A 26098-nucleotide genomic window follows, 5' to 3' on the forward strand; every position below is an offset into this window, starting at 1 on the left:
ACTCTTTACTCCAATGTGAAGATGCCCAAGATAAAAAAACATTGCAGTAACATGTCTATATTATGTTATTTTCACTTTAAAATGTCCAATTAAAACCTGTGTAAAAATAAAAATGTCATTAGCCTTTACCAGGAGAGGGCAGCCTTTACGTTCAAACGTGTTTTTTAGACAGAATGTAAAGATAGCGGCAGCCATCTTTAGAAGCTAAGCTAACAGGCTATTGCTCCGTGGAAAAGTTTGAATAACAATGGCGGGATGTAGTTTTAAGGTTAAAATGGCAAATTTAGAAGAGCTGTTGAGAGAATCGGGTGTTCCTTTAAGAGCCACAATACAGCGAAGAGCTGAGGAAGAGAAAGCAGAGAAGCCCGGAGAAGAGGCGGCAGCCTCAGACTCTGCTGCGAGGACTCAGTAACCTCGGCTGCCACCCAAGCTTCGTATCGTATATGGACAGATTCCTGGATACATATTTTTAGAATCGTAAACTTCATCTTATTTACTATACAGTATGCGGTTTCGGACGCAAAACTGCAAATGGATTTTATATTCTGAATGCTTGAATCAACGCGAGCTCTCTGGAGAACGTGCATTTTCACATACAGGTAGGAATTATATGATTCAGACATATTTTAATCCCTTTCTTTTATTTCAGTGATATATGGCACGACAAGTTTAATTCCCTTTTTCATCAATGTAATACATTGTAAACGTATTAGTTTCGCTCGCGTCAGTATCGCGTCCTCGCTCGCGTGATCGTTTGGCGTCGGCTCTATGACAGCTGCATGATTTAAATGATTGTGAATTGACGCGAAAAAGTGTCACTTTACCTTAAATCATGCATGTGATGCCAAGTGTATTTAAACAGTCATGACTTTCAGAAATGTATGACACATTTAAAAACACAGCTTTTGCCAGAAGACTGCGTATATGCCATTTACATGATCTTCAGGTAAGAAGATACATATATCTAAATCGTATGCTTAGCTACTGTTGAACGGGAACACGATTGATTGCATTATGCTGTCAATCACTGAGGGAAATATTTTCTTTTATCATTAATTTCACAGTCTGGGTCGACAGAGGCGCGGGCGCCACAAAATCTTTATTTTTCAATCACTCCGCATAGAGACTTAGATAACTCTGCTGATTTTGGACTTACATATATGATTTATACATCATTTAAAACGTTAAAGTGTCGTGTGTTTTTTCTGTCCACTCCCATTAAAAACAGAATGTTGTGCTTTTCGCAAAATTAAGAAAATAAACATAATGCGCGTTTGTTCTCTCTCTTAGTGACGTCCTTTCAGAAACGCGTCAGAAAAATGAGCTGTAACTTAACGAATTGTTTTCATAGAAACAAAAGATAAATGTCTACATAATGCTTGGAATGTCTGCTTTTAAATGGTGTAAGTGAAATCGAAAACAAATATTGTACTTCGTTGTTAACTGTATTAAAAGAGGGAGATGTACCGTCTCTCATGTTACTGCATTATTTATAAAGAGCCACGCCCCGCTCCATTGAAGAGAAGAACAGAGATCATCCATATTCATTAGTCAACGCCACAGTCAATGGAGACTCCGTCTCTGCAGCCATTCAGTGTTGAGTTTTAATCCGAGTGCTGAAAACATCACATCTACTTGTTTACTCGGGACTGTAACTACAGTTATCTCCAGACGCGATTGTTTTCTCTGTGCTTGCTCATACAGCAAAGGCTCAAATATTATGCGAGTCATTGTTCTCACAAAAGAATGCAATTTAAACGAGTAAGTTAATCGGCCATCGCTCACAGCCCAGCACCTGCACCACTGTATGCGTATCGCGCTGACAAACATACACGTGATTTTACTGCCCTGATGAAATCTAAAAGTATAATTTCTTTATTAGAAGCTAGCCTAATGTTTGCCAGTTATTAAGATGGCGGTTGTAGTTTAAATAAAGGGTTGTGAAATAATAAGCTTTGACAAAAAACTGCATAAAACAATTATTATGTTCCATATTATAAACTTTTGGTTATGTGTACTTAAGTGAGTAGATATGGCTCTTATTTACACCTTTAAATGTAGAATAAAGCTTACTCGGGTATCTTACAATGCACTTATGTTGTTATGCAGTTTTAAAATACAAAATACAAACATGTCTGGATGTAGATAAAGCCTACTTGGTCATATTACAATGCACAAGTTTTGTTGTATGCAGTTTGAAAATACATGTTTGTAGAAAAAGTATATTGTACAATGCACTTATTTTGTTGTTATGCAGTTTCAAAATACAACATGAGTATGTTTAAATGTATATGTCGTCATCATCACTGATATATCTCTGGCCCTCATGACAAACAAATTGAATAGCCCTGTCGTAGACGCTCAACACACAATCATATTCATAAATAGTAAAGAAATGAAACGATATTAGGCTATCAGTGCTGCTGTCGCTCTTTCCTATCGCTTATTTTAAAAATGAGCTTATGATCAATAAAATGCAGCTTATATCTGCTGCTTTTTGTGACGTGAACTCTGGCCTACATTAAAGGTGCAGTGTGTAATTTTTAGAAGGATCTCTTGACAGAAATGCAAAATAATATACAAAACTATATTATCAGGGGTGTATAAAGACCTTTCATATGGCTCTTATATGGCCGTTATGTTTTTATTACTTTAGAATTAGATGTTTTTATCTACATACACAGAGTGTCCCCTTACATGGAAGTCGGCATTTTGTGCCACCATGTTTCTACAGTCTTAGGGCTCTATCTTACACCCGGCGCAATGCAGCGCAATGTGCGACGCAAGTGTCTTTCGCTAGTTTCCACCCTAATTTTCACGTTTAGCGCCGCGTTGTTTAAATAGCAAATGCATTTGCGCCCCCTTTGCGCCCATGGGCGTTCTGGTCTGAAAAACGAGGTGTGTTCAGGCGCATTGTTGGCGCGTTGCTATTTTGAGGCAACTAAAATAGACTACGCCATTGACCAACAAAAACCTGGTCTAAAGTCAATGGCGCAATATGTTTTATGTTATTTAAAGAGCGCATTAGTAATATGCGCCTATAAACGGGAGGACAACGCGGGTTTGCTTATCACAAAGTACATAAATGCGCAGCAGCACGAAAATGCTTTTAAATATGAAAGATTAAAGGATTGAATGTAAGAGATTTATTGAGTCTCTTGGACATATTTATAAATGAGGACTGATTATGAGACGTTAGAACGCGCAAAGAGCTGCTTTACCTGCAGCCTGGTAAGTAAATAAATGCTTTGCTTTAAACAAATGCGTCTGTTTTTAAATGTTTTTTTTTAATGCTACCTCAAGGATTTATTGTATATGATGTATCTGTGGATATGGCGAGATGAGAAACATTTGTAAGTAATGCTTAAAAAAACTCTTTGCTAAAAAAACGCTGTCCAAAGTGCTGAAACGTGAGGAGAGCCGTTTGTAATTTCTTTATCTCCTGTTTGTTACAAATAAAGTATTTTTAGAGTACAAACCTTATCTTACATACTTTTTTTTTTTTACATACGTAAATTATGTTTTGATGATATTGGATAGTCATACATTTAAAGCAATTAAAAGCCTGCTTTTTACTTCCATGACTAAAAGAAAACGGGTTTTAAAGGTTTTAATAAAAAAATAACAATTTCAAAATAAGGGAAAAACAACACAATTATTTAACATTAATCTTAAACTGGGGATCTTCTTCCTCCGCTTAGTTTTTCAGTTTACAAAGTTCGTCATCTAAATAGCGCCAACGCAACTTGCTTTTAAAGGGAATGAGAGCTGTGACTCTCATTGGTTTACTGCACGTTACGCCCAAAATACTCCCATTACAATAGGACCTACCCTTTTCGACCATGCGCTCGGCGCAAAAACGATTTTTCCCGTCGTTAAATTAGCAAAAGTGGATTCGGACACGCCCATTTAGACGTTGCGCTGTGCGCTTTAGACAATGCGCTTAGATCGTTAAAATAGGGCCCTTAATGGACAAAATCATGACATGTTTGTCCTGTGGTGGCTACCGTAGCTTCTCTATGCATTTCAAAAGCGAGGGGTGAGCTGTGAACTGAGCTTTTGGTTGCAATTTGGAACCTCACCACTAGATGCCGCTAAAATTTACACACTGCACCTTTAAGTCTCATGTTTTTAAGATTATCTTAAGTACTAAAGGATTTTTGGTATATTATGTACAAAATTAGTGTGTGAAAATATGGCACTTTAAAGGGATTGTTCACTCAAAAATTTAAATTATTTAAATTACAATTCTAAAAAAAATGTAATAAGAAAACACTGAGGGCTTGACATTAACTTTTTGAGGAACTTGTCCTTCGGACAAGTAAATTTGTGTTTCACTTGTCCATGCACAAAAGTCACTTGTCCGGGTAAAGTTTTATAATATAATGTATTTTTTGTGTTTTGCTAATCAGTGGCAGAGCAAGGGATTTTTCATAGAGGAGTCGGACAACTAATTTTTCCTTACACTTGTCCTACAAAAAATCCACTTGTCCCGGACAAGCGGACAAGCCTTAATGTCGAACCCTGAACATGTGCAGCACAGCCGTTATAGTTGGTTCTAGGCTAGCTAGCTATCCCTGTATTTACATAAAATGGTCTGTGCTAAGCCCCGGATGTCCTTAAATGCTGGAAGCACCCCTGGTTACAAGCCTGTATACATTTCTGTGTGTGTGTGTGTGTGTGTGTGTGTGTGTGTGTGTGTGTGTGTGTGTGTGTGTGTGTGTGTGTCAGGAATGCTTTCACGTATTGAAACCAAACTTTGTACATGAACTTGGGACTCCAATGCGAGGATGCACAAGATAAAAAACATTCTAAAATTTTACATTTCACAAATCACGTTAGTGACCGCACCAGAGCAAGCACACTTTTGCGGTTCCTCCGGAAGTGCATTTTCTAGTTAATCATGTGAAGTTTGGGACAGATCAGACATGCATAATCATTGTAAACATGTCACTTCCTGTTGCCAGCTGGTGGCGCTATAACCATAAGTGACTATTGACATGTAGATGTGTTCAGTCCAGGACTCTTATTAATCATGTGAAGTTAGGGAAAGATCGGACATTGCATAATCAGTGTAAAACATGTCAGTTCCTGTTGCCAGCTGGTGGCGCTATGACCATAACTGTCTATTTGCATGTAGATGTGTTCAGTCCAGGACTCTTATTAATCATGTGAAGTTTGGGAACGATTGGACATTGCATAATCAGTGTAAACATGTCACTTCCTGTTGCCAGCTGGTGGCGCTATAACCATAAGTGACTATTGACATGTAGATGTGTTAAGATCAGGACTCTTAGCAATCATGTGAAGTTTGGGACAGATCAGACATTGCATAATCATTGTAAACATGTCACTTCCTGTTGCCAGCTGGTGGCGCTATAACCATAAGTGACTATTGACATGTAGATGTGTTAAGTTCAGGACTCTTATTAATCATGTGAAGTTTGGGACAGATCAGACATTGCATAATCATTGTATCATTGTAAACATGTCACTTCCTGTTGCCAGCTGGTGGCGCTATAACCATAAGTGACTATTGACATGTAGATATATTCAGGTCAGGAGTCTTAGCAATCATGTGAAGTTTGGGACAGATCGGACACTGTATGCCTGACTTCCAGCAACCTGTTTCATAGCGAAACATCAAACTTTGGCTGGCCGAAACAGACACAAATTTTAATATAGAATCAAATCCTTCGCAATTTAGCATCACAAACGCCTTAAGAGACTCGCCCAATATGATAATGATCCAACGAAAACAGTAGGAGAAGTTAGTTAAAGTATGACTGCTGGAAATGAGAAAAACTGAGCCAAAATCTGATAAATAATTCAAAATAGCTGACTTCCTGTTTGGTGTAGGGCGTTGCTCCAAGAGACTTTTTTGTAGGGCTTGTAATAATACATGAGCATACCGAAATTCGTACATGTAAGTTAAACACAGTCCAAGGGCTGCTTCATTCAATATTTGAAAGTGGCGCTAAAACATGTTCCTTCAGGTTGCCAGCTGGTGGTGCTATGGCTATAAATGTAAATTGTTATGTAGATGTGTTCAGTTCAGGACCAGAACCGACACAAATTTTAACGTAGAGTCAAATCCTTCGCAATTTATCATCACAAAGGCCTTAAGATGACACTCACCAAATATGAATATGATCTGACGAAAACTGTAGGAGTTAGATAAAGTATGACGCCTGGAAATGACAAAAACTGCGCCCAAATCACAAAAATAACTCTGAATAGCAGACTTTTTTGTAGGTCTTATCATGCTACAAAAGCGTACCGAATTTCGTGATTGTACGTCAAACACAGTCCGAGGGCTGCTTCGTTGAAAATTTGTAGGTGGCGCTATAAAGCCATTTTCCCACGCCTAATTCCAAAGCCTAAACCACATGTAAATTTTCATCACTCTTGACATCTGTGCAAAATTTAATGAGTTTTCGAGTATGTTTAGGCCCTCTAAAGTCCCGCTGAAGTCGGAGAAAAAAAAAATAGCTGCAAGCAGCGATGGCGGGCCCTCGCACGTTTTTTTACCGCTACACGGTGCCTCCGAGAAAACGCCGCAAAGTGGGCACGTGCATCAAGTGGGTAAATAACAGTGGACTATTTCATGTTGCTACTGACCAATTTGGGTACTGTAGGTAAAAGAAATCCCACATTTAGACAAACGGGGGTGCTAGTGAGCCACTAAATAGACACGCCTTTATCTGACCTTTTTGTCAACACTTAACAGCCGACAACTCTGATGTGTGTGCCAAATTTAAAGTTAATCTAAGCACCCCAAGAGCCTTAAATATGCCTGAAATTAAAGTAAAGTTTGAAGCGTTGCCATGGCAACAGCGTTCGAGATGTCAAAAATTCCTTCGCAATTTAGCATCTACAATGTCTCAGCATCATGTTGACCACTTTTGGTGTCAATCGCATAAACATTCTAGGAGGAGTATTTAAAGAACATCACATGGAACTGTAAAAAAAAATCAACCTTTGTGATTGCAACACTTCCTGGCGCCTGGTGGTGGCGCTATACCCGAGACTCACAATAGGCACATCGATGCAATCAGAATCTTCAGACGAACAAACACCCCGTGTGTATAAGACATTTTTTACCTTAGATATTAGACCCTTCTTGTTTCTCTGATTTCGCCATGAATTTGTCGCCTCGCCATGGCAGAACCGTTCGAGATATCAAAAATGCCTTCGCAATTTAGCAAGAACAATGTCTCAGCATCATGATCACCACGTTTGGTGTCAATCCCATGAATTCCCTAGAAGGCGTATTCAAAAGTTCACTGTATGCATTTTTGAAACCATCCAAAATGGCCGACTTCCTGTTGGGCGGAGCTAATAAGTTTGATTGTGAAAGTTGTTCGGGTCAATGGGATCTATATACGTACCAACTCTCGTACATGTGTGTACATGTTTGCCCGATTTGTGCACCAATATTTTTTTTGCATTACAGGGGGCGCTACAGAGCCCTACTGCCACGCCCGTGTTCCAGCGTTTGCCCAGTCCTAATGGCCGACAACTTTGAGGTCTGTGCCAAATTCCCGGTGTTTTCGAGCATGTTAAGGCACCCAAAGTGCATGCCAAGTGCTTAAATATGCCTGAAAATGAAAGTGAAGTTTGACGTGTTGCCATGGGAGCAGCATTCAAGATATCAAAAATCCCTTTGCAATTTATCATCTACAATGCCTCAGCATCATGTTGACCACTTTTGGTGTCAATCGCATGAAAATCCTAGGAGGAGTATTTAAAAGTTCACCGCATGGAACTGTCAAATAATCCACCTTTTGTGACTGCCACACTTCCTGGTGCCTGTTAGTGGTACAATAGGCACATCGATGCGATCGGAATCCTTGGCCGAACATACACCCTGCGTTTCATCCCAATAAGACATTTTTTGCTTTAGATATTACACACTTCCTGTTTCTCTGAATTCGCCATAAATTTGTCGCCTCGCCATGGCAACACCGTTCGAGATATCAAAAATCCCTTCGCAATTTAGCAAGTCCAATGTCTCGGCATAATGTTCACCACGTTTGGTGTCATTTGCATGAATTCCCTAGGAGAAGTATTAAAAAGTTCATGACTGACACACTTCCTGGCGCCTGGTGGTGGCGCTATACCCGGGAGTCAAAATAGGCACATCGATTCGATCGGAATCTTCAGACAAACAAACACCCCGCATGGCATCACAATAAGACATTTTTTGCCATAGATATTAGATACTTCCTGTTTCTCTGAATTCGCCATGAATTTGTCACCTCGCCATGGCAACACTGTTCGAGATATCAAAAATCCCTTCGCAATTTAGCAAGTACAATGTCTCGACATCATGATTACCACGTTTGGTGTCATTTGCATGAATCCTCTAGGAGGAGTATTTAAAAGTTCACCGCATGCATTTTTTAAACAATCTAAAATGGCCGACTTCCTGTTGGGCGGAGCTTAAATGTTAGAGGGCGAAAGTTGTTCGGGTTGATGAGATCTATATGCGTACCAACTTTCATACATGTGCGTACATGTTTGTCCGATCTGTGCACCAATGGTTTTTTTTGCATTACAGGGGGCGCTACACAGCCCCTGTGCCACGCCCGTGTTCCAGCCTTTGCCCGTTCGCAACGACGGACGACTCTGACGTCTGTGCCAAATTTTTATGTTAATCTAAGCACGCCAAGAGCCCTAAATATGCCTGAAATAAAAGTAAAATTTGACGCGTTGCCATGGGAACAACGTTCGAGATATTAAAAATCCCTTCGCAATTTATCATCTACAATGTCTCGGCATTATGTTGACCAATTTTGGTGTCAATCACATGAAAATCCTAGAAGGAGTATTTAAAAGTAGGGATCGACCGATATGGATTTTTTTTGTGCCGATACCGATTTTTTTCCATCAGCTTTAGCCGATGACCAATACAGGCTGCCGATTTTCTTTAGCCGATATTTGGAGCCGATACTGCTTTTTCTCATTCAGTTTATATCATAAAAATGACACAATGATAAAACCAAATGTTACAGCTCTTAATTTAAAAAAGGAACATTTATTGAACTACATTTAACAAATAGTAAGGTGAGGTAGAACAAGTAAGAAAATTCAGTGCTGCTTAAAATACATAAATAAAATAATAATTACACCATTGCACACAGTAGCAACAACCAAGCAGCATAACAAGGGGAACACTTTACTTTATCCATGAAAGTAACCAATTATTTACAACCTATTTAATGCTTAGGTCTAAGTTTTAGTGCACTTAACTTAATCTCTTGTAGAGCAAATGTCTTTAATAAGAAGACTAGGAAAATGTAAACAGCAACACTAATCAAAAAACAACTTAAAAAGAATTCTGAATAACATGCCAATTGCCCCACTCCTGTACCTCACACACCCTCTTGCCCTATAATAAATGCGAGGGATAGTTAGTTTGCCTCAGCTCGCTTAAAACGCATAAAACTGAACAAATACATGAGGATTTGTGTTCGGACTTCGGTCAGATAGTAGAGCGCGTGCACGTGGGAGAGGTGCAGTGAGACATGGATGAGAGAGTGCATGTATCTTTGCGCTCCCAGTGAACAGAAATGTTGACAAAACTTACAAAAAAACACTTCTCCGGTCACATAAAAGTCCTGTGGGAACTGTTTGGAACTAAGTGCTTTGGGTCATATTTCTTATTTTTTTTCGCTGACGAAAATTCTGCGAAACTCCGTGTTAACAACCATAAACGTATGCAACCATGAACTGCGCTCTCCACAATGACGAGAAACTATCAGCAATGGATATTAATTTTTAGCCTTTTACTACTACATATATTTATGGAGATGAAAATTAAAAAAACAGCATGTCGGCTGATGACCTGCGTTCGCTTGCGGCATTATGGGAGGGGCAATGCACGGGCTGCAGGCAGCCTCAAAGAACACAGAGCTGCCTGTGGGCGCCTGTCTGTAATTAATGCCGGGGAAAAGCTATCGGCGAACGCAAGCCGCGAATCGGCCGATGCCGATACACCTAAAACCTGCTAAAATCGGCCCGATGTATCGGCCGGCCGAGATATCGGTCGATCACTATTTAAAAGAACATCGCATGGAACTGTCAAAAAAATCCACCTTTGTGACTGACACACTTCCTGGCGCCTAGTGGTGGCGCTATACCCGAGACTCACAATAGGCACATCGATGCGATCGGAATCTTCAGACGAACAAACAACCCGCGTCTCATCACAATAAGACATTCTTTGGCTTAGATATTACACACTTCCTGTTTCTTTGATTTTGCCATGAATTTGTCGCTTCGCCATGGCAGAACCGTTCGAGATATCAAAAATCCCTTCACAATTTATTATCTTAAAGGTCTCGGCATCATGTTCACCACGTTAGGTGTCAATCGCATGAAACCCCTAGGAGGAGTATTTAAAAGTTCACCGCATGCATTTTTGAAACAATCAAAAATAGCCGACTTCCTGTTGGGCGGAGCTAAAATGTTTGAGTGCGAAAGTTGTTCGGGTCAATGAGATCTATATGCATACCAACTCTCGTACATGTGCGTACATGTTTGCCCGATCTGTGCCCCAATGTTTGTTTTTGCATTACAGGGGGCGCTACAGAGCTCCCTTGCCACGCCCATATTCCAGCCTTTGCATGAGCCTAGTGGCACGCGACTTTGACGTCTGTGCCAAATTTCCGGTTTTTTCGAGCATGTTAAGGCACCCAAAGTGCATGCCAAGACCTTAAATATGCCTGAAAATGAAAGTAAAGTTTGGCGTGTTGCCATGGGAACAGCATTCAAGATATCAAAAATCTCTTCAGAATTTATCATCTACAATGTCTCAGCATCATGTTGACCACTTTTGGTGTCAATCGCATGAAAATCCTAGAAGGAGTATTTAAAAGTTCACCACATGCAACTGTCAAGAAATCAACCTTTTGTGACTGCTACACTTCCTGGTGCCTGTTGGTGGCACTATACCCGAGACTCACAATAGGCACATCGATGCGATCGGAATCCTTGGCCGAACATACACCCTGCGTTTCATCCCAATAAGACATTTTTTGCTTTAGATATTACACACTTCCTGTTTCTCTGAATTCGCCATAAATTTGTCGCCTCGCCATGGCAACACCGTTCGAGATATCAAAAATCCCTTCGCAATTTAGCAAGTCCAATGTCTCGGCATAATGTTCACCACGTTTGGTGTCATTTGCATGAATTCCCTAGGAGAAGTATTAAAAAGTTCATGACTGACACACTTCCTGGCGCCTGGTGGTGGCGCTATACCCGGGAGTCAAAATAGGCACATCGATTCGATCGGAATCTTCAGACAAACAAACACCCCGCATGGCATCACAATAAGACATTTTTTGCCATAGATATTAGATACTTCCTGTTTCTCTGAATTCGCCATGAATTTGTCACCTCGCCATTTTGTGACTGCCACACTTCCTGGTGCCTGTTGGTGGCTTCACATTTTAACAACAATTTATTGAAGGTTTTATTTAAAATAACATATAGACCAATGTATTTTGGCTGTCACTACAACAATGCTTCTGATAAGCAAATTTTTCTTTTTTTCTTTTAATCATAAGACTATACTCTTGTTTTACTTCTCAGGCATCTGTTATAAATTTTAAATATATTAGTTATTAGAATATATGATTTCACTGTGGTGCCGTTTTTTGGTACACACACCTGTAAAGTGCATGCGTGTGTGTGAAGGGGTTCTTTTTTAAGCTATACTATCCTGCAATTGAACGTGAATACATTTACTACTTAAAAACATCAAAGCTAAACATCATATCTAGTCAAACCGCATAACGACATCACTACAAATACAGTAGGGATTAAAATCAGCGGAAGCTACGTTACCTTGTTTCATCGACGCTTGGTGAAACAGCAGTGGATTTTTTCGGTTCAGATGCTGAATGTAATGATAATGTAATATTCCCAAACTTTAGACATTCTCTCTCTTTAAAGGACATATTCGCTCCGCCATCGCGCCAACTAATTTCAAAATGTACCACGCGCTATGATGTGCTTCCTGAACATTGATCAACGGTCCGTGTGAATCAGATCTCGGCGCGTGTAGTGCGCGTCATAGGAATTTAACGAGGCTTCGAGGCAGAATTTTTGCCTCGAGGAATTTTTTGAATCGAGTAAATCGAGTAACTCGATGAATCGTTTCAGTTCTACATGAAACCCTAAACCAAAATTTCTGAGATTTTAACAGAGGTATGTGTGTTGAACACCACTGAAGACAATGTTAGCATCTGTTAGATTTAATAGTAGGGATGAAATGGTTAAATTTTAGTTTTTATACGATATTTTCGTCTTCCGGGTTTAAAATCTTCATCCTGTCCACGTCACAGGCTGTGACGTGGCAGAGCACGATAGTACTCTCTCATCGGTTTCTCATAATTATTTTAGTGACAGTCGATATGCATGGGCTACTGGCGATGAGAGTTTCCCCCCTCCCCTCTCCTCTCCCTTGCCGTACAACACACACTCCCCTCCCCCCGTTTAGTTTAGTTAGTTTAGTGATCACGCGTGTGCTGACTACTCGCTGTGTGCGCGCTTCATGAACCCTCGTGCCTGTAATGGCGCATTTCCATTGCATATGGCGCTTTTCCATTGCATAGTACCCCACGGTTTAGTTTAGTTTGGGTCGGGTCAGCTCACCACACTTTGGCTTGGTTAGCTTTTCCATCGAGTTTAGTATCACTTCACAGTGGGAGGGATTATAGGCGTGTCGTTATATTTGCGCTGCCTGCTGTGACATCATACAAGTGAGAGCGTCGTTGTACATTCCCATTCATTTATTTATCAGTGCGCCACAAAATTAAAATTGACCACCACAAACAGATGTTTGCACATCGCGTTTATCACTATACCTCTGTCTCACATTTCTATACAAACACCCGCGGCGTCAGCCGATGGCACTCCACGGAGCCTCATTTAGGTTGCATTTAAACATATATAATGCTGATGTGCTCTAGGGCTGTGCGATTTAGGGCAAAAATCTAATTGCGCTTTTTCTGCCAGGAATTGCGATTCGATTTGTGATTAAATTTTGTAGCAGATGCAATGCGCATCTGCCTCTTTAGATGGTTAGATCTTACTGATACTGCTTATGGGTCTGGTGATTTAACTGTATTCTTATGTTTTTTTTTGTGAAAATAAGGAAACAAAAACAAAGAAATTAAGAATATGATTAACACTTCTTATTGTATGAAATGTAAAATGATCTTTAGCTTGGACTAACACTGTAACAGTATTTAAATAAGTGGGTTCATTATAGCTGCAACTTTAACAACAATTTAAAATATTTAAAGGGCCATTTCACCGATAGGAACATTAATCTTTATGGAAAGTGAGTCATATTTGTTGTCAAAATGTAACATAAATGTACAATTTTGTGCCTATTTGACTGAGAAAAGACAAAATGTGACTTTAGAGCACATTTGTATGAAAAACTACAACTCCCACTATGCACCACAATGCACAGCTCTGCAAGCCACTCCCATTAATCGGAACACGGCTCAGATATGATATTGTGTACATAAATGCCACGTTAGTAAAACAAAGAAAATAGCCACCACCACTGTGTCTGACAGACACCAATCATGACTTACTTTTAAACGTGATGTTACATTGTGTTACACACAATAACACTCTGGTCTGGTGTGTAGCAAAGTCTTATTCAAACAGTAACGTGCAGTTTCAGATCCACATTCAGAAATGTCTTTTCAAGTAGTTAAAAAGGGTATGCATTTTAAATGTTTATTTAGTTTTACCAATTTTCTTTTTGTCTCGTGTTTACTGTAATTACATCTGTGTTATATTGGCCTCACTGCTCTCACAATATAGACATATAAAACCCCGCTCAGATATGCTATTGTGTATATAAATGCCACCTTAGTATAACAAAGAAAATAGAAACTACTTACTTTAGTTAGACGTCCGTTCATCCCTGCATCCTCCACACAAACGTGTACCCTGAACAATATCTCCACAGACGCGCTGCCTCAGCTCTTGGAGCTTGTGCTCGTAAACCGAAACACGTCTTTGAAATAAGCACGCGACCAGAAACATTCACAAAACAAACGTTCATATCCTTATCTGATCCAGAAATCTTACACCGAAAGCACACAGCGCGAGTCTGTCCAAGCTCATATAATCCGCAGCGCATTTGCTCGGAAGCCGAAACGAAATAAACATGTCCAAACGCGTGCAAAGTTGCTCTCTTGCCTCGAAACCTTCACCAAACGAACGTCCATATCCTTATCTGATGCAGAAATGTTATAAAGAGGGCACACAGCGAGAGAACAGGCAAGCTTCTCTACGCAGCAGAGACCGATGGTTGCTGTGTCTTCCCTGGGCTCCTCTACCCAGCCGACGTCCAGGCTCCGGCTTCTCCTCGGGCTTCTGATCTGCCTCAGCTCTTTGCTTGTATTGTGGCTCATAAAGGTGCAATAAACAGCGGATTAGAGCATCACGCTTGCGAAATCACCCTCTTCTATATCATATTGATTAACTTCCACTGTTATTGTAACATGAAGTCTGACTCGCTCCACAACTTCTCTTTAGCTTAGCTTAGCATAAAGATGGCGGCTGATCTTTTTTTTCCGTCTGTGTTCGTATATTTTCGTAAGTCCCACCCACTGATCTGTAATTGGTCTGAAGCGTGAGTGGGTCCCACCCATAGCCCCCACCTTGGAAAAATGAGGAATGAGTGTCTGTAGTATTTCACACTCAATAGAGATACTGGATTTCCTTTTTTCAATAACGCAAAATGACGATTTTTACATCATTGAAAGAAGGAAGTGCCTCACTGAAATCAGTATTTCTCCCCTCTCAGGGGAAACTGAGGGAATGATGCACGACCATTCAAAAAAATGACTGGGGTTCTAACGGTACAAAGCTTAATGCAAATGGGTGAAGTTTCCCTTTAAATGGGTGACTGAGTTTTACTGAAAATATTTGAATGCATGTTTGTTTGTTTTTGTAAACAAAGAACTGTAATACTCAACTTCATAACTATCAAAATATTAAAAAGCTACATTTGGGATTTTTAAAATTAATATAAAATCCAAATGCGTTCAATGTCATGTCATTTCATTCAAGTGACATTAGCAACCCAGTTAAAGTGAAGTCTTGCGATGCGGACTTGCGGAGACAGGCGCGAGTATTTAATAAGCATAGAGACACAGGCTGTGTGTGTGCGTCAAGTTTAAACACCTTGTCTGTTGTGGAAGACGCGCAAGAAAAGTCTTGCGATGGGGACTTGCGGAGACAGGCAGGAGTATTTAATAAGCATAGAGACACAGGCTGCGCGTGTGCGTCAAGTTTAAACACCTTGTCTGTTGTGGAAGATGTACGCGCAAAGTCTTGCAATAGGGAAACGGGCATGAGTATTTAACAAGCATTGAGAGACACAGGCTGCGCGCATGCTTTAAATTGAAACCCCTCGTCAGTTCAGGAGAAGCGCTGTTTTGGTTGATGTGCCTCTCACGGAGAAAGCACAGACATACTTGCGCTCGCTCAATTGGTTAGACTGTCACAAAGCCTCTCTGCATATTTCTCAAATCGCATCATATTGCATCCTTTCGCGATTTGCTAATCGCAACGTTGCACATCGCGATTGCGGTTCGATTTCGATTATTCGCCCAGCCCTAATGTGCTCGTCGCAAATGTTCCGCCACAAACTGCAAGTCTGGAAAAAACTGTTATGGTGTCCCGGATTCTCAACATGTGGATGTTTTTTATCGCTAAATGGGAGTTTGGGAACTTATAGCAGAGCAGATGACAACATGTTTGCTCGAGGCAGCGCAAGCTAGCATTGAGGTAAAGCTAATCTTTTACAATCAGTGATCTACAGTGTTTTCGTGTCACGTTTGGTATCAGCTCGGGTCGCTTGGAACCCCAACCGAGGTGGTACGAAAATAAGTATCGGGTACTATGTACTGCACCCAATGGAAAAGCTTCCAAAAGTAAGCTGACCCGACCCAAACTAAACCAAACCGTGGGGTACTAATGGCGCTTTTCAATTGCACAGTACCTCACAGTTTGGTTTAGGGAAATGTTTCCGCGCCTTTCTGTCCTCTCGTTTGCTGGTTAATAAGTTATAATGGGTTTTAAAAAAGACTGAATCCAAAATCTGCCAACTTCCATGACATTCCGCGTTGTGCAGTTAATTCCATTTGTATGCTTGGATTTCACGGAAATCATATGGCCGTAAACTTTGTTGGGGAGTTTAACTGCTTCTCGCGCTCATGTTTTCCAAATGCCGTTATTTGACGTTCAGTCAGCACCTCAGTGTTAATGCCCTCGATTGGTTTAAACTGCATCAAACGTAAAATGCGCATGAATCGAACTGTCAAAAACTGCATACTAGATGACTGTTATATTTGATAGTTCTGAATCAAAATAATCACAGCTGTTGCGATTCGAAAATCACATCCATTCAAATCGCGATTTCGGTTTAAAAACTATTAATCGTGCAGGCCTAAATGAAAGACGCGCAGATCAGTGGCGTTAGTTTTATCAATGAAAGGCTAAAAATAGGGCTCGAAGCCTCGTTAAATTCTGTGCACTACACGCGCCGAGATCTGATTCACACGGACCGTTGTTCAATATTTATGAAGCACATCATAGCGCATTACATTTTAAATTTAGTTGACACGATGGCAGAGATGTCCATAAATGGCAGAGAACGTCTAAAGTTTGGGATCATTACATTCTTATCATTGCATTACATTCAGCATCTAAACAGAAAACATCTACTGCTGTTTCACCAAGCGTTGCTGAAACAAGGTAACGTAGCCTCAGCGTATTGATGTTCTCTGATCTTAAAGGGATAGTTCGACCAAAAACGATATTAAACCCATGATTTACTCACCCCCAAGCTGTCCGAGTTGCATATGTCCATCGTTTTTCAGACAAACACATTTTCGGATATTTTAGAAAATATTTTAGATCTTTCTGTTCATTAAATGTAATGTTACGGGGTCCAGCAATAGTCCACGACCTTCAAGTCCAAAAAAGTGCGTCCATCCTTCACAAATTAAATCCAAACGGCTCCAGGATGGTAAACAAAGGTCTTCTGTGGGTAATCCGTGCGGTGTTGTTGTAGAAATATCCATATTTAAAATGTTATTAACGTTATAAACTACCTTCCGGTAGCGCCGCCATTTTGGAGTGATGCGCATTCAGGATGAGAGCTTACGCAGCGTACAGAGTTTCTCTGCTGCTTCTCTGTGCCCCCGCCCTCCGAATTTGTCATACGTCACTAAGAAAAGTGCGTACACTACGCTAATCCTCTCTCCTGAGTCTAAGATGGCGGCGCTACCGGAAGCCAGTCCACAAAGTCAACAACATTCCAAATATGGACATCTCCACAACAACACCGCACAGACCACCCACAGAAGACCTTTGTTTATCATCCTGGAGCCGTTTGGATTTAATTTGTGAAGGATGGACGCACTTTTTTGGACTTGAAGGTCGTGGACTATTGCTGGACCCCGTAACATTACATTTAATGAACAGAAAGATCTAAAATATTTTCTAAAATATCCGAAAATGTGTTTGTCTGAAAAACGATGGACATATGCAACTCGGACAGCCCGGGGGCGAGCAAACCACGGGTCCAACATCGTCCCTGGCCGAACCATCCCTCCAATCCCATACTGTATTTGTAGCGATGACGTTATGCGGTTTGACTAGATATGATGTTTAGCTTTGATGTTTTTAGGTAGCAAACGTATTCACATTCAATTGCAAAAGAGTATAGCCTAAAAAAAGAACCCCTTAACACACACGCATGCACCCTCGTCTCTCTAATGCAAATCAGACCAATCGCGCAATGCATCACATATGCTTAAACTTTTATGTAGGAATGGAACAATAATTATAGCATGTATACACTGTATACACCGGGGCGTGATGTTGTGATTTTCCAACGGATGCTTCACCTAAATTGCACCGCAATACAAGTGATGCAAACCAAATGCAGCGTTCTATTGAAAATGAATGCATGTATTTCTGCCATACCAAACTGCAATGAAGCAACTGGTCTGACTCTTCCTCATGCGTACCTGCGCACACACACACAAACAAACACGCACACAGTTTGTTACCATAGTAAATAGGCTCACCCCAGAAATGATATATTATTTGTTAGTAGCCTAATGGTAAATGCTGCAGGTGTAGAAATGTACATAAACCAGATATTTACTTTGATGTCAGGGCTAGACTACAGCATGAAACCTGTTGTGCATATTAATAAATTAAATTGCTTAATTGATGGCACTGGCCCTTATAAACACTAAATGGGTAAAAATTTAAATAAATAGGCTAGGCTTATTTTTGGAACCAAATGTCAATGCCTCTGTTTTTTTGGGGGGGTTAGAAATAAAAGCCAAATGCTTAATCATTTTACAGCCACATCATTTTCGTTATGCATTATTTGTTTTGGTTGTTTAAAACAGTGGTTCTCAAACTGGGGTCCGGGGCCCCCAGGGGGGCCGCGAGATGATGCCATGGGGGCCCCAGTTTTATGACATTTTTATAAAATACATTAATTTATTATGAATTCTGTGAAATTCAATCTAAAAAAATAAGGCAGCACTACTTTGTATAATTTAATGTTTTGTTTAATTAAAATGTGAAGGTTTAGAACTGTTTTTTGTCATACATTTTCTTGGGGGGGCCGCGAAGGAATGCACCATACACAAAGGGGGCCGCACGCTGAAAAAGTTTGAGAACCACTGGTTTAAAAACACACACAAAATTGTATCTGCTTTATCGATTAATCGATCGATTAAGTGCTAGATTAATCAATTACAAAAAGAATTGATAGCTACAGCCCTAGCGCGCTCAATCTGCACAGACTGCTTAAACTTCGGCAGCAAATAAGGTAACTATAAGGGTGATTCTCACGAAACCATTGAAACACCACGACACTAATGATTTTAACTTTAAAATGTGTAATATAGTAACATTAAAAAGCATCAGAATTAACACAATACTGTGTTCTACCTTGCACAATGTGTGATTTCAACATAAGAATTTATAATTGGAAATTTTATCTAATTTTCTGCTGAAATTCTCATTACCGCAATGTGTCCGGCTGTGTTTGAACATGCGTTATGTTGTAATTTTATCAAATTAACACAAAAATATTAAGAAAAAAATAAATGGATGTTTTGCTAGACTACTTTAGATGACAGAAATAATATTTACTGAATATTCATGTATAATAATAATGAAGAAAAATTAGGAAAATGATGTGTCCATGCCTGATGTTCTCATCCTTCGCAACACTTTTTGAGAACAGTTTAAGCACACATACAGAATTTTAATAAAGTTTGATTTTGAGTGACCAAGCACATGGACCAGTTACTTCAAGATGGCTACCAGGTAAGATGATTTTTTTACAGTTAATTTGAAATATTGTCTTGTCAGAATGCTTACACGATTATCATTTTTTGATTATCATTACCGCAACAGATGCTTATTAAATGTTAATTTAATTAATAGAAGCATAATACTTTGATTTTAAATCCATGTGCAGAATCTCCAAATTATGTTCTTTCAGGTTTGTCATGTCATTTTGAAAATATGTCAGTGTTGATGTTTTCTGACTGTTGCGGTAATGAGATTTTTTAGGACTCATTTTTTTAATTATGTTACAAAAAGTGTTAAATGATAAGTAAAAGTTTTTAAATTAATGTTCCCATTTACTTAATGTCTGGTGGGAAAAAAAGTTAATTTAAGCAATTTTTACATTTTCATGCTTGACATTTTTAAAACCAAGTTTTCGTGAGAATCACCCATAAATTGTAAAACATAACCCGCCAAACTGGCTAGTGATTTGACATCATTGCCACAATAGCTGGACATGATTTACATAATTTCATTTACTGTGACTCTGTTGCAGACCCCCCTCACGCCTCATTTTCAAAAACTCATCGGATCTAGACGAATCACAAGAATTAATAATTTTGGATCAAAAACAAGTTTGCACCCCTGGTTGTAGTTACATTTTTCAGATTGACTACAGCTAAAAGTTGCCAAATTGAAATCATAAGTGTGAAAGTAAACATTTTAAAAACATTTTGCCCTTATCATATTTCCCTTGTAAGATCTAAATATAATTTTTCTAAGAGAACAGCACAGACTATACAACTATAGCAAGAGGATAAATGTTAAAATCTTTTTCCGAACACTATTTTTTGAGCCAATAAAAGCCCTGACATTTCCTTGAGTATGAAAATAACTTAAGAGTTTCTGCTATAGGTTGTCATACATGGATGGATGTTAGCCAACATTCCTAGATCTCATTACAGAGTCACACATCGCATATGGCCAGACGTCAAGTTAGCAAGTCAACATGTGGTCAGTCCTGTTTTCATTTTTGAAAATCACATGTGGGCAATTCAAAAGGAAATATGCACAAATAGCACAAATTTAATTTGCAGCGAAACAAATCAGTAAAAACACTGTAAAATTTGACCTAAAAGAAATGCAGAATCTTAAAAAAGAATTCATTTGGTTGTTTACAATTCTACAGATTATTTTCCCATGATTTCGATGTGGACACTTAAACCCTGCTGTATGTTACGGCAACCCTAAGCAGATGCACATTTGTGTGTCAATATCTGTTACAGCTTCTCTTTTATTTGATCATATTCAAGTTCTACTAACATAAAATGGCTGTGGGACATAAACTAGGTCGTAGTGTTGGAGTTTGGTAGAAACAAGCCACAGATGACTACTGTCCTAATAGGAACTTAACAGAAAATATTTATGCTATGCTTTCTAAACTATACTTTCAATAGAAAGATTACAACCAGCACCTTATTGTAACAAATCTTAATTCATTTTTTAAAAATAACATATCACTTTCATGTATCAAGCCCCCCCTGACCTTTCATTCCAGAGATTCCTCCGCTGTTTACCTGCCTTTTCCTTTACCTGTTCTGTCATTCCTTAATCGTGGAAAAAAAGACACATCCACACTCAATCATTCTTGCTTCCTGCCTGTAAGAAGTGCAGAAAAAAAATTAGTAATATGAAGAATACAGCATGGAGGTTCATAGTAGGCTAAAGGTGTGCGTTCTGATTTAAGTAGTCACGCGAGAGCCAGATTAAGGTAGTATTAACTTAAGATCCTCCTCCGCATGCATTCCTTCCCCGCTTAACTAGTTCAATATAACTTTATTAAGCAAACAAAAAGTTTTGGTCTCGCGTTTTTCCTTTTTCGCTATACTCCACTCATGACCTGCTGCAGCCAACTCAAACTCAGATAACTTTATTAAGCAAACAAAAAGTTTTGGTCTCGCGTTTTTCTTTTTCGCTATACTCCACTCATGACCTGTTGCAGCCAACTCAAACTCAGATAAGCTAACGTAGTTAACGTAAATAAAAGCGCATTTTAGCTATTAAAACAATTCGCTCCCATTACCTTTACGATTAATCTTTTGAAATAAGACGGTGAATTAAGTTTCAGTGATCATCGGGTCAAGATATTGTCCATTTGTAGATCGTTATTCCAGGAGATCCGTTGCCATACTTTCAGGAGTGCTCCCCACCCAGTGTGCATTTGCACTCGACTCCGGAGAAGCGGAGTACACATGACGTCAACGACTGTGGAATTTAGGCTCCGCACTCCATTGGCCCTCAAAGGGCAGGCTGGCGCGTGATTTGACGGTTATGGTGTTGTATATTACCAATAGAAAAGCTTGAAACAGTTTCCTTTGTTACATTGTAAACACAAGTAAAGTTTGTGCAAAAATGTTAACATAAAGACAATGTCTAGTTTTACAGTAATTATATTCGTGTTATTTTTATTTTACATTTTAACAAATTGGTCATTTTTAACTTTACACTCTGATGAAAGTGTTTCAGGTTTCATCTCTCTAGATCTAAGGATTTAATTTGTATATTGTATTTGTTTATTATAAACCATTTGTACTTATTCCTTTTTATTTCCCTTTTCATAGTCATACCATAGCAAAAAACAAAATGTCTATTCTGTAGAACAGTGTAAAGGTATAAGTGCATCATTATGTTGGCTTGACAAAGTACAACCTACTGTTGTTTCACTTAAACTTATTAGTGGTAAACTATGATTATTGCTCATACTACTTAGTGGTGCTTGCATTTATGCAAAGCTTCACTATTATTATTGCTCATACTCAGAGGCGCCGTTGGGGGGGTGTCAGGCATAGGGGCCCATGAGTACGCTAGGGGGCCCCACCGTCATGACTTTTCTTTTTTTTTATTGTACACGTTTAATTATTAACACTGTAGTAAAATGTGAAGTAAATTAATATAAAACTACTGTAAATGACTTTGTGTTAAAGGAATAGTCTACTCATTTTCAATATTAAAATATGTTATTACCTTAACTAAGAATTGTTGATACATCCCTCTATCATCTGTGTGCGTGCACGTAAGCGCTGGAGCGCGCTGCGACGCTTCGATAGCATTTAGCTTAGCCCCATTCATTCAATGGTACCATTTTGAGATAAAGTTAGACGTGACCAAACACATCAACGTTTTTCCTATTTAAGACGAGTAGTTATACGAGCAAGTTTGGTGGTACAAAATAAAACGTAGCGCTTTTCTAAGCGGATTTAAAAGAGGAGCTACATTTTATGGCGTAATAGCACTTTTGGGAGTACTTCGACTCGGCGCAGTAACACCCTCCATCTCCCATTATGAGAGGGAGAAGGGGAGCGGACTTTTCAGGCGAGTTATAATTACTTATTAACTATTACATGTTGAATAAATCCTGGTGAACAATACATTCATTAAGACATATTTAAAAAAAACTATAAATTAACTACATATTTACAGATGCTGTAAATTAATTATGATGTGCGTGCGTGCGTGCTCGTGTATGAGCTATATGATCACATTTTGACCCTTTATGTTATCTACATTGATTCATGATTAAATCAAATCCAGAACGTAGAATTAACGTAAGACTAGAAACTTAAGAATTAACCCCATCTTAATTATTTAATTATTATCACTTGCTTTTATGGTAAATAGTTAATAAATCCATGTTTGATTTTGAACCCATACGCTGTCACTTTAAGGAGGGGGAGGTGCATGACGTCAAAACTATGCGGAAGTCAATCAGACAGCAAGCGCGTGCTGCGGCTAATATTATGCTGCGTTCCAGAGCCCATCCAAACCAGTGGGACGTGGGATTTATCCTTCTTGAAGTGTCCTAGCTCCTACTTCAAAGCGTTCCAGACATTTGAAGTGGAACGTAAACAAAAAACATGGACGACCGACCGGTCTTCTTAAGGCTCGTACAGACTACATAACTTTTAAACGTCGGTCCGAACTGTGCAGTTCACACTACAGTAAAACAACAAGTTAATCATCTTTACAAAGTGTTCTGGAGCCATTATATAAAAGCGCTGCATGTCGCTAAGTAACTTGGTATATTTTTACCGTATTTTCATGATAACAGATAATAACGACATAATTTCACGCCATAATATAAAAAAAACAAGTTGTGTTAAAATTACAGTGTCTAAAACAACCATACAAGCAGAGAAGTACAATTTATAGTCTATTCCTTGAAGATTTCCTCTCACGACGACGCGATCTATGGGCGCCGCCATTGTCCTCCGACTTATTTTTCTGAAGTCGGGGTAGGTCGAACTCCCCCGAGTTCGCCAGTAGGAGGTTCCACTTCGACAGGCATTCCAGTACACTTTTCCTAGTTGGAGGTAGGATAAGTCCCACATCTCACTGGTTTGGATGGGCTCTGGAACGCAGCATTAGAGCTGTTGTGTGATTAATTGAACACATCGATTCAACAAGAAATTTGAGTTATCTTTTCACAAACTGCTAAAGCTACAGAGAAGAGAAACGGAGAAGAGAAGCAAAACAGGAAGAGATTTTTCTGCGATGCAAAGAAACAACCAAAGCCAGGCACATGGATTAACAGTTGCCATTTTGTGTTAAATAAGTAACGTTAACGTTAGCCTTTTTGAGTAAAATCTTATGTAAAATATGGCACTGACTACTCATAAATTAAATATTTAACATTTAGTAATCTGTGTAACTATTAAGTATTTTTAAAGAATTTATTAAAAATATATACATTATGATGAGTATGTTTCATGGATGCAGACAAAGGTCCGCTCTACTGTTTGTGTTGTTTCTCGCTTCAGTTTGCATAACGTTACTTTATTCCTTTACAGTACCATTTCTTTTTGTAATAGTGTTGTTATTATAAAAGTACAGGATTGTGTCTTTACTAGGGGGTTACCATGATTTGTACCTTAGAATACAATTTTTTATAATTAATTGTGCTAATTACTAGTACATTACCATGTTTTTCACTTTAAAATAATGGTCAAGATTTTAAGATTTGTCTTAAATCCTGAGTAATTACTAATAAGTTACCGTGTTTTTCACTTTAAAATAATGGTCAAGATCTTAAGTAATTTCTTAAGATTTATGTCTTAAGTCCTGAGTAATTACTAATAAGTTACCGTGTTTTTCACTTTAAAATAATGGTCAAGATTTTAAGTAATTTCTTAAGATTTATGTCTTAAGTCCTGAGTAATTACTAATAAGTTACCGTGTTTTTCACTTTAAAATAATGGTCAAGATTTTAAGTAATTTCTTAAAGGGACACTTCACCCATTTGCATTAATCTTTGTATAGTTAGAACCCCAGTCATGTTTTTGAATGGTCTTGCATAATTTCCTCAGTTGCCGCTGAGACAGGAGAAATACTGATTTCAGTGTTGCACTTCCTTCTTTCAATGATGTAAAAATCATAATTTTGCATCATTGAAAGAAGGAAGTCCAATATCTTTGTTGAGGGGGTGAGACTACAAACACCCCTTTTCTCGGTCAAATAGGCACCAAATTCGAAATGTATGTTACATTTCGACTACAAATATGACACACTTTCAATAAAGACTCATGTTTCTATGGGTGAAATGCTCCTTTAAGATTTATGTCTTAAGTCCTGAGTAATTACTAATAAGTTACCGTGTTTTTCACTTTACCTTTTTACCTTACACATAGGGGGGGCGGCACGCCGAAAAAGTTTACAGGATCAGACTTTATTTATTGGTATGTGACTGTTGATATGTATTTAATTCATAGTTACTTGAAATAAGTCTTAGTTAATGTATTGCTCACCAGGATTTTTCAACATTGCAGTAGTTAATATGTAACTAGTTGTTACTTAACCCAAACATTAGTATGCAATGCCTACTGATTAGTTAAAGGAACAGTATGTAGGATTGTGGCCAAAACTGGTATTGCAATCACAAAACTTGTGGCTAAAACTGGTACTGCAATCACACAACTGGTGGCCAATACACAAAATGACAACATAAACATCAGTTGAGGGCTGCAACTTCAGTTTTTAAATGCCAATATCCTGGCCAGACCACTGTTGTGAGTGATATAAATATTTGAAATGAAAATGATTTCTTGATGTCTAGTGACATATCAGGGCCATTTAATGATTAATTGATATAAATTTCTTACATACTGTTCCTTTAATCGCTCTTCTTTATTAGTTATCAGTAGTGATATCGGTGTTAATGCAGCACTAATAATTTGTTCTGCATTAGTTCCTGTGTAACTAACTATTAAGTATTGACCATTATTTTAAAGTGTTACCAAATATTGTTGTAATGTTGTACATGTTTTGTTTCAATTTAATCCGATTATTAAGACTGTAATTTTAAATGCCATATATTGGCCGTTGTAATGGATTGAAGGCTAATATGATGGTAGAAATGGAGTGGGTAATAAGACATAATTTTCGGGTTTAATTTAAGTTTTGTCTGCTTCCTTAAAATTATTTTCATTTAATATAATTTGTCTCTTAAATTTAATCAATGTTTTGTTGATAAGTGTTGTGAATATTAAAGAAAAAGAACATTAAAAAGAACACTGTGCATCTCATTGTGTAATAACAAATATAAACTACTGCAATATGCTACTGAATGCCAAAACATGCAGTATTATCGTTGTAATGATAAAGTTGTTGTTGGATGTGCAAAATCATATTATGTAAAGCAGTCTGTCTCAATGTCAAAATTAAACAATAAAAGAAA

At 38.6% G+C, this 26098-nt stretch overlaps 1 protein-coding gene across 1 annotated transcript in view; it reads right to left on the reverse strand.

Moving 5' to 3' along the window:
• LOC129451970 (plakophilin-4) overlaps positions 1–21610 on the reverse strand; it is a 224146-nt gene extending 202536 nt beyond the window's left edge. The window contains exons 1-2 of the mRNA XM_073854829.1: positions 21452–21610; positions 20946–21027 (exon numbers count right to left, since the gene is read on the reverse strand). Coding sequence (XP_073710930.1) covers positions 20946–20973 — 28 coding nt within the window. The 5' untranslated portion in view covers positions 20974–21027; positions 21452–21610. The remainder of the gene's footprint in view (positions 1–20945; positions 21028–21451) is intronic.
• Between the last annotated feature and the right edge of the window lie 4488 nt (positions 21611–26098).

This window comes from Misgurnus anguillicaudatus, chromosome 17, assembly GCF_027580225.2.
Source record: "Misgurnus anguillicaudatus chromosome 17, ASM2758022v2, whole genome shotgun sequence".
NCBI lineage: Eukaryota > Metazoa > Chordata > Actinopteri > Cypriniformes > Cobitidae > Misgurnus > Misgurnus anguillicaudatus.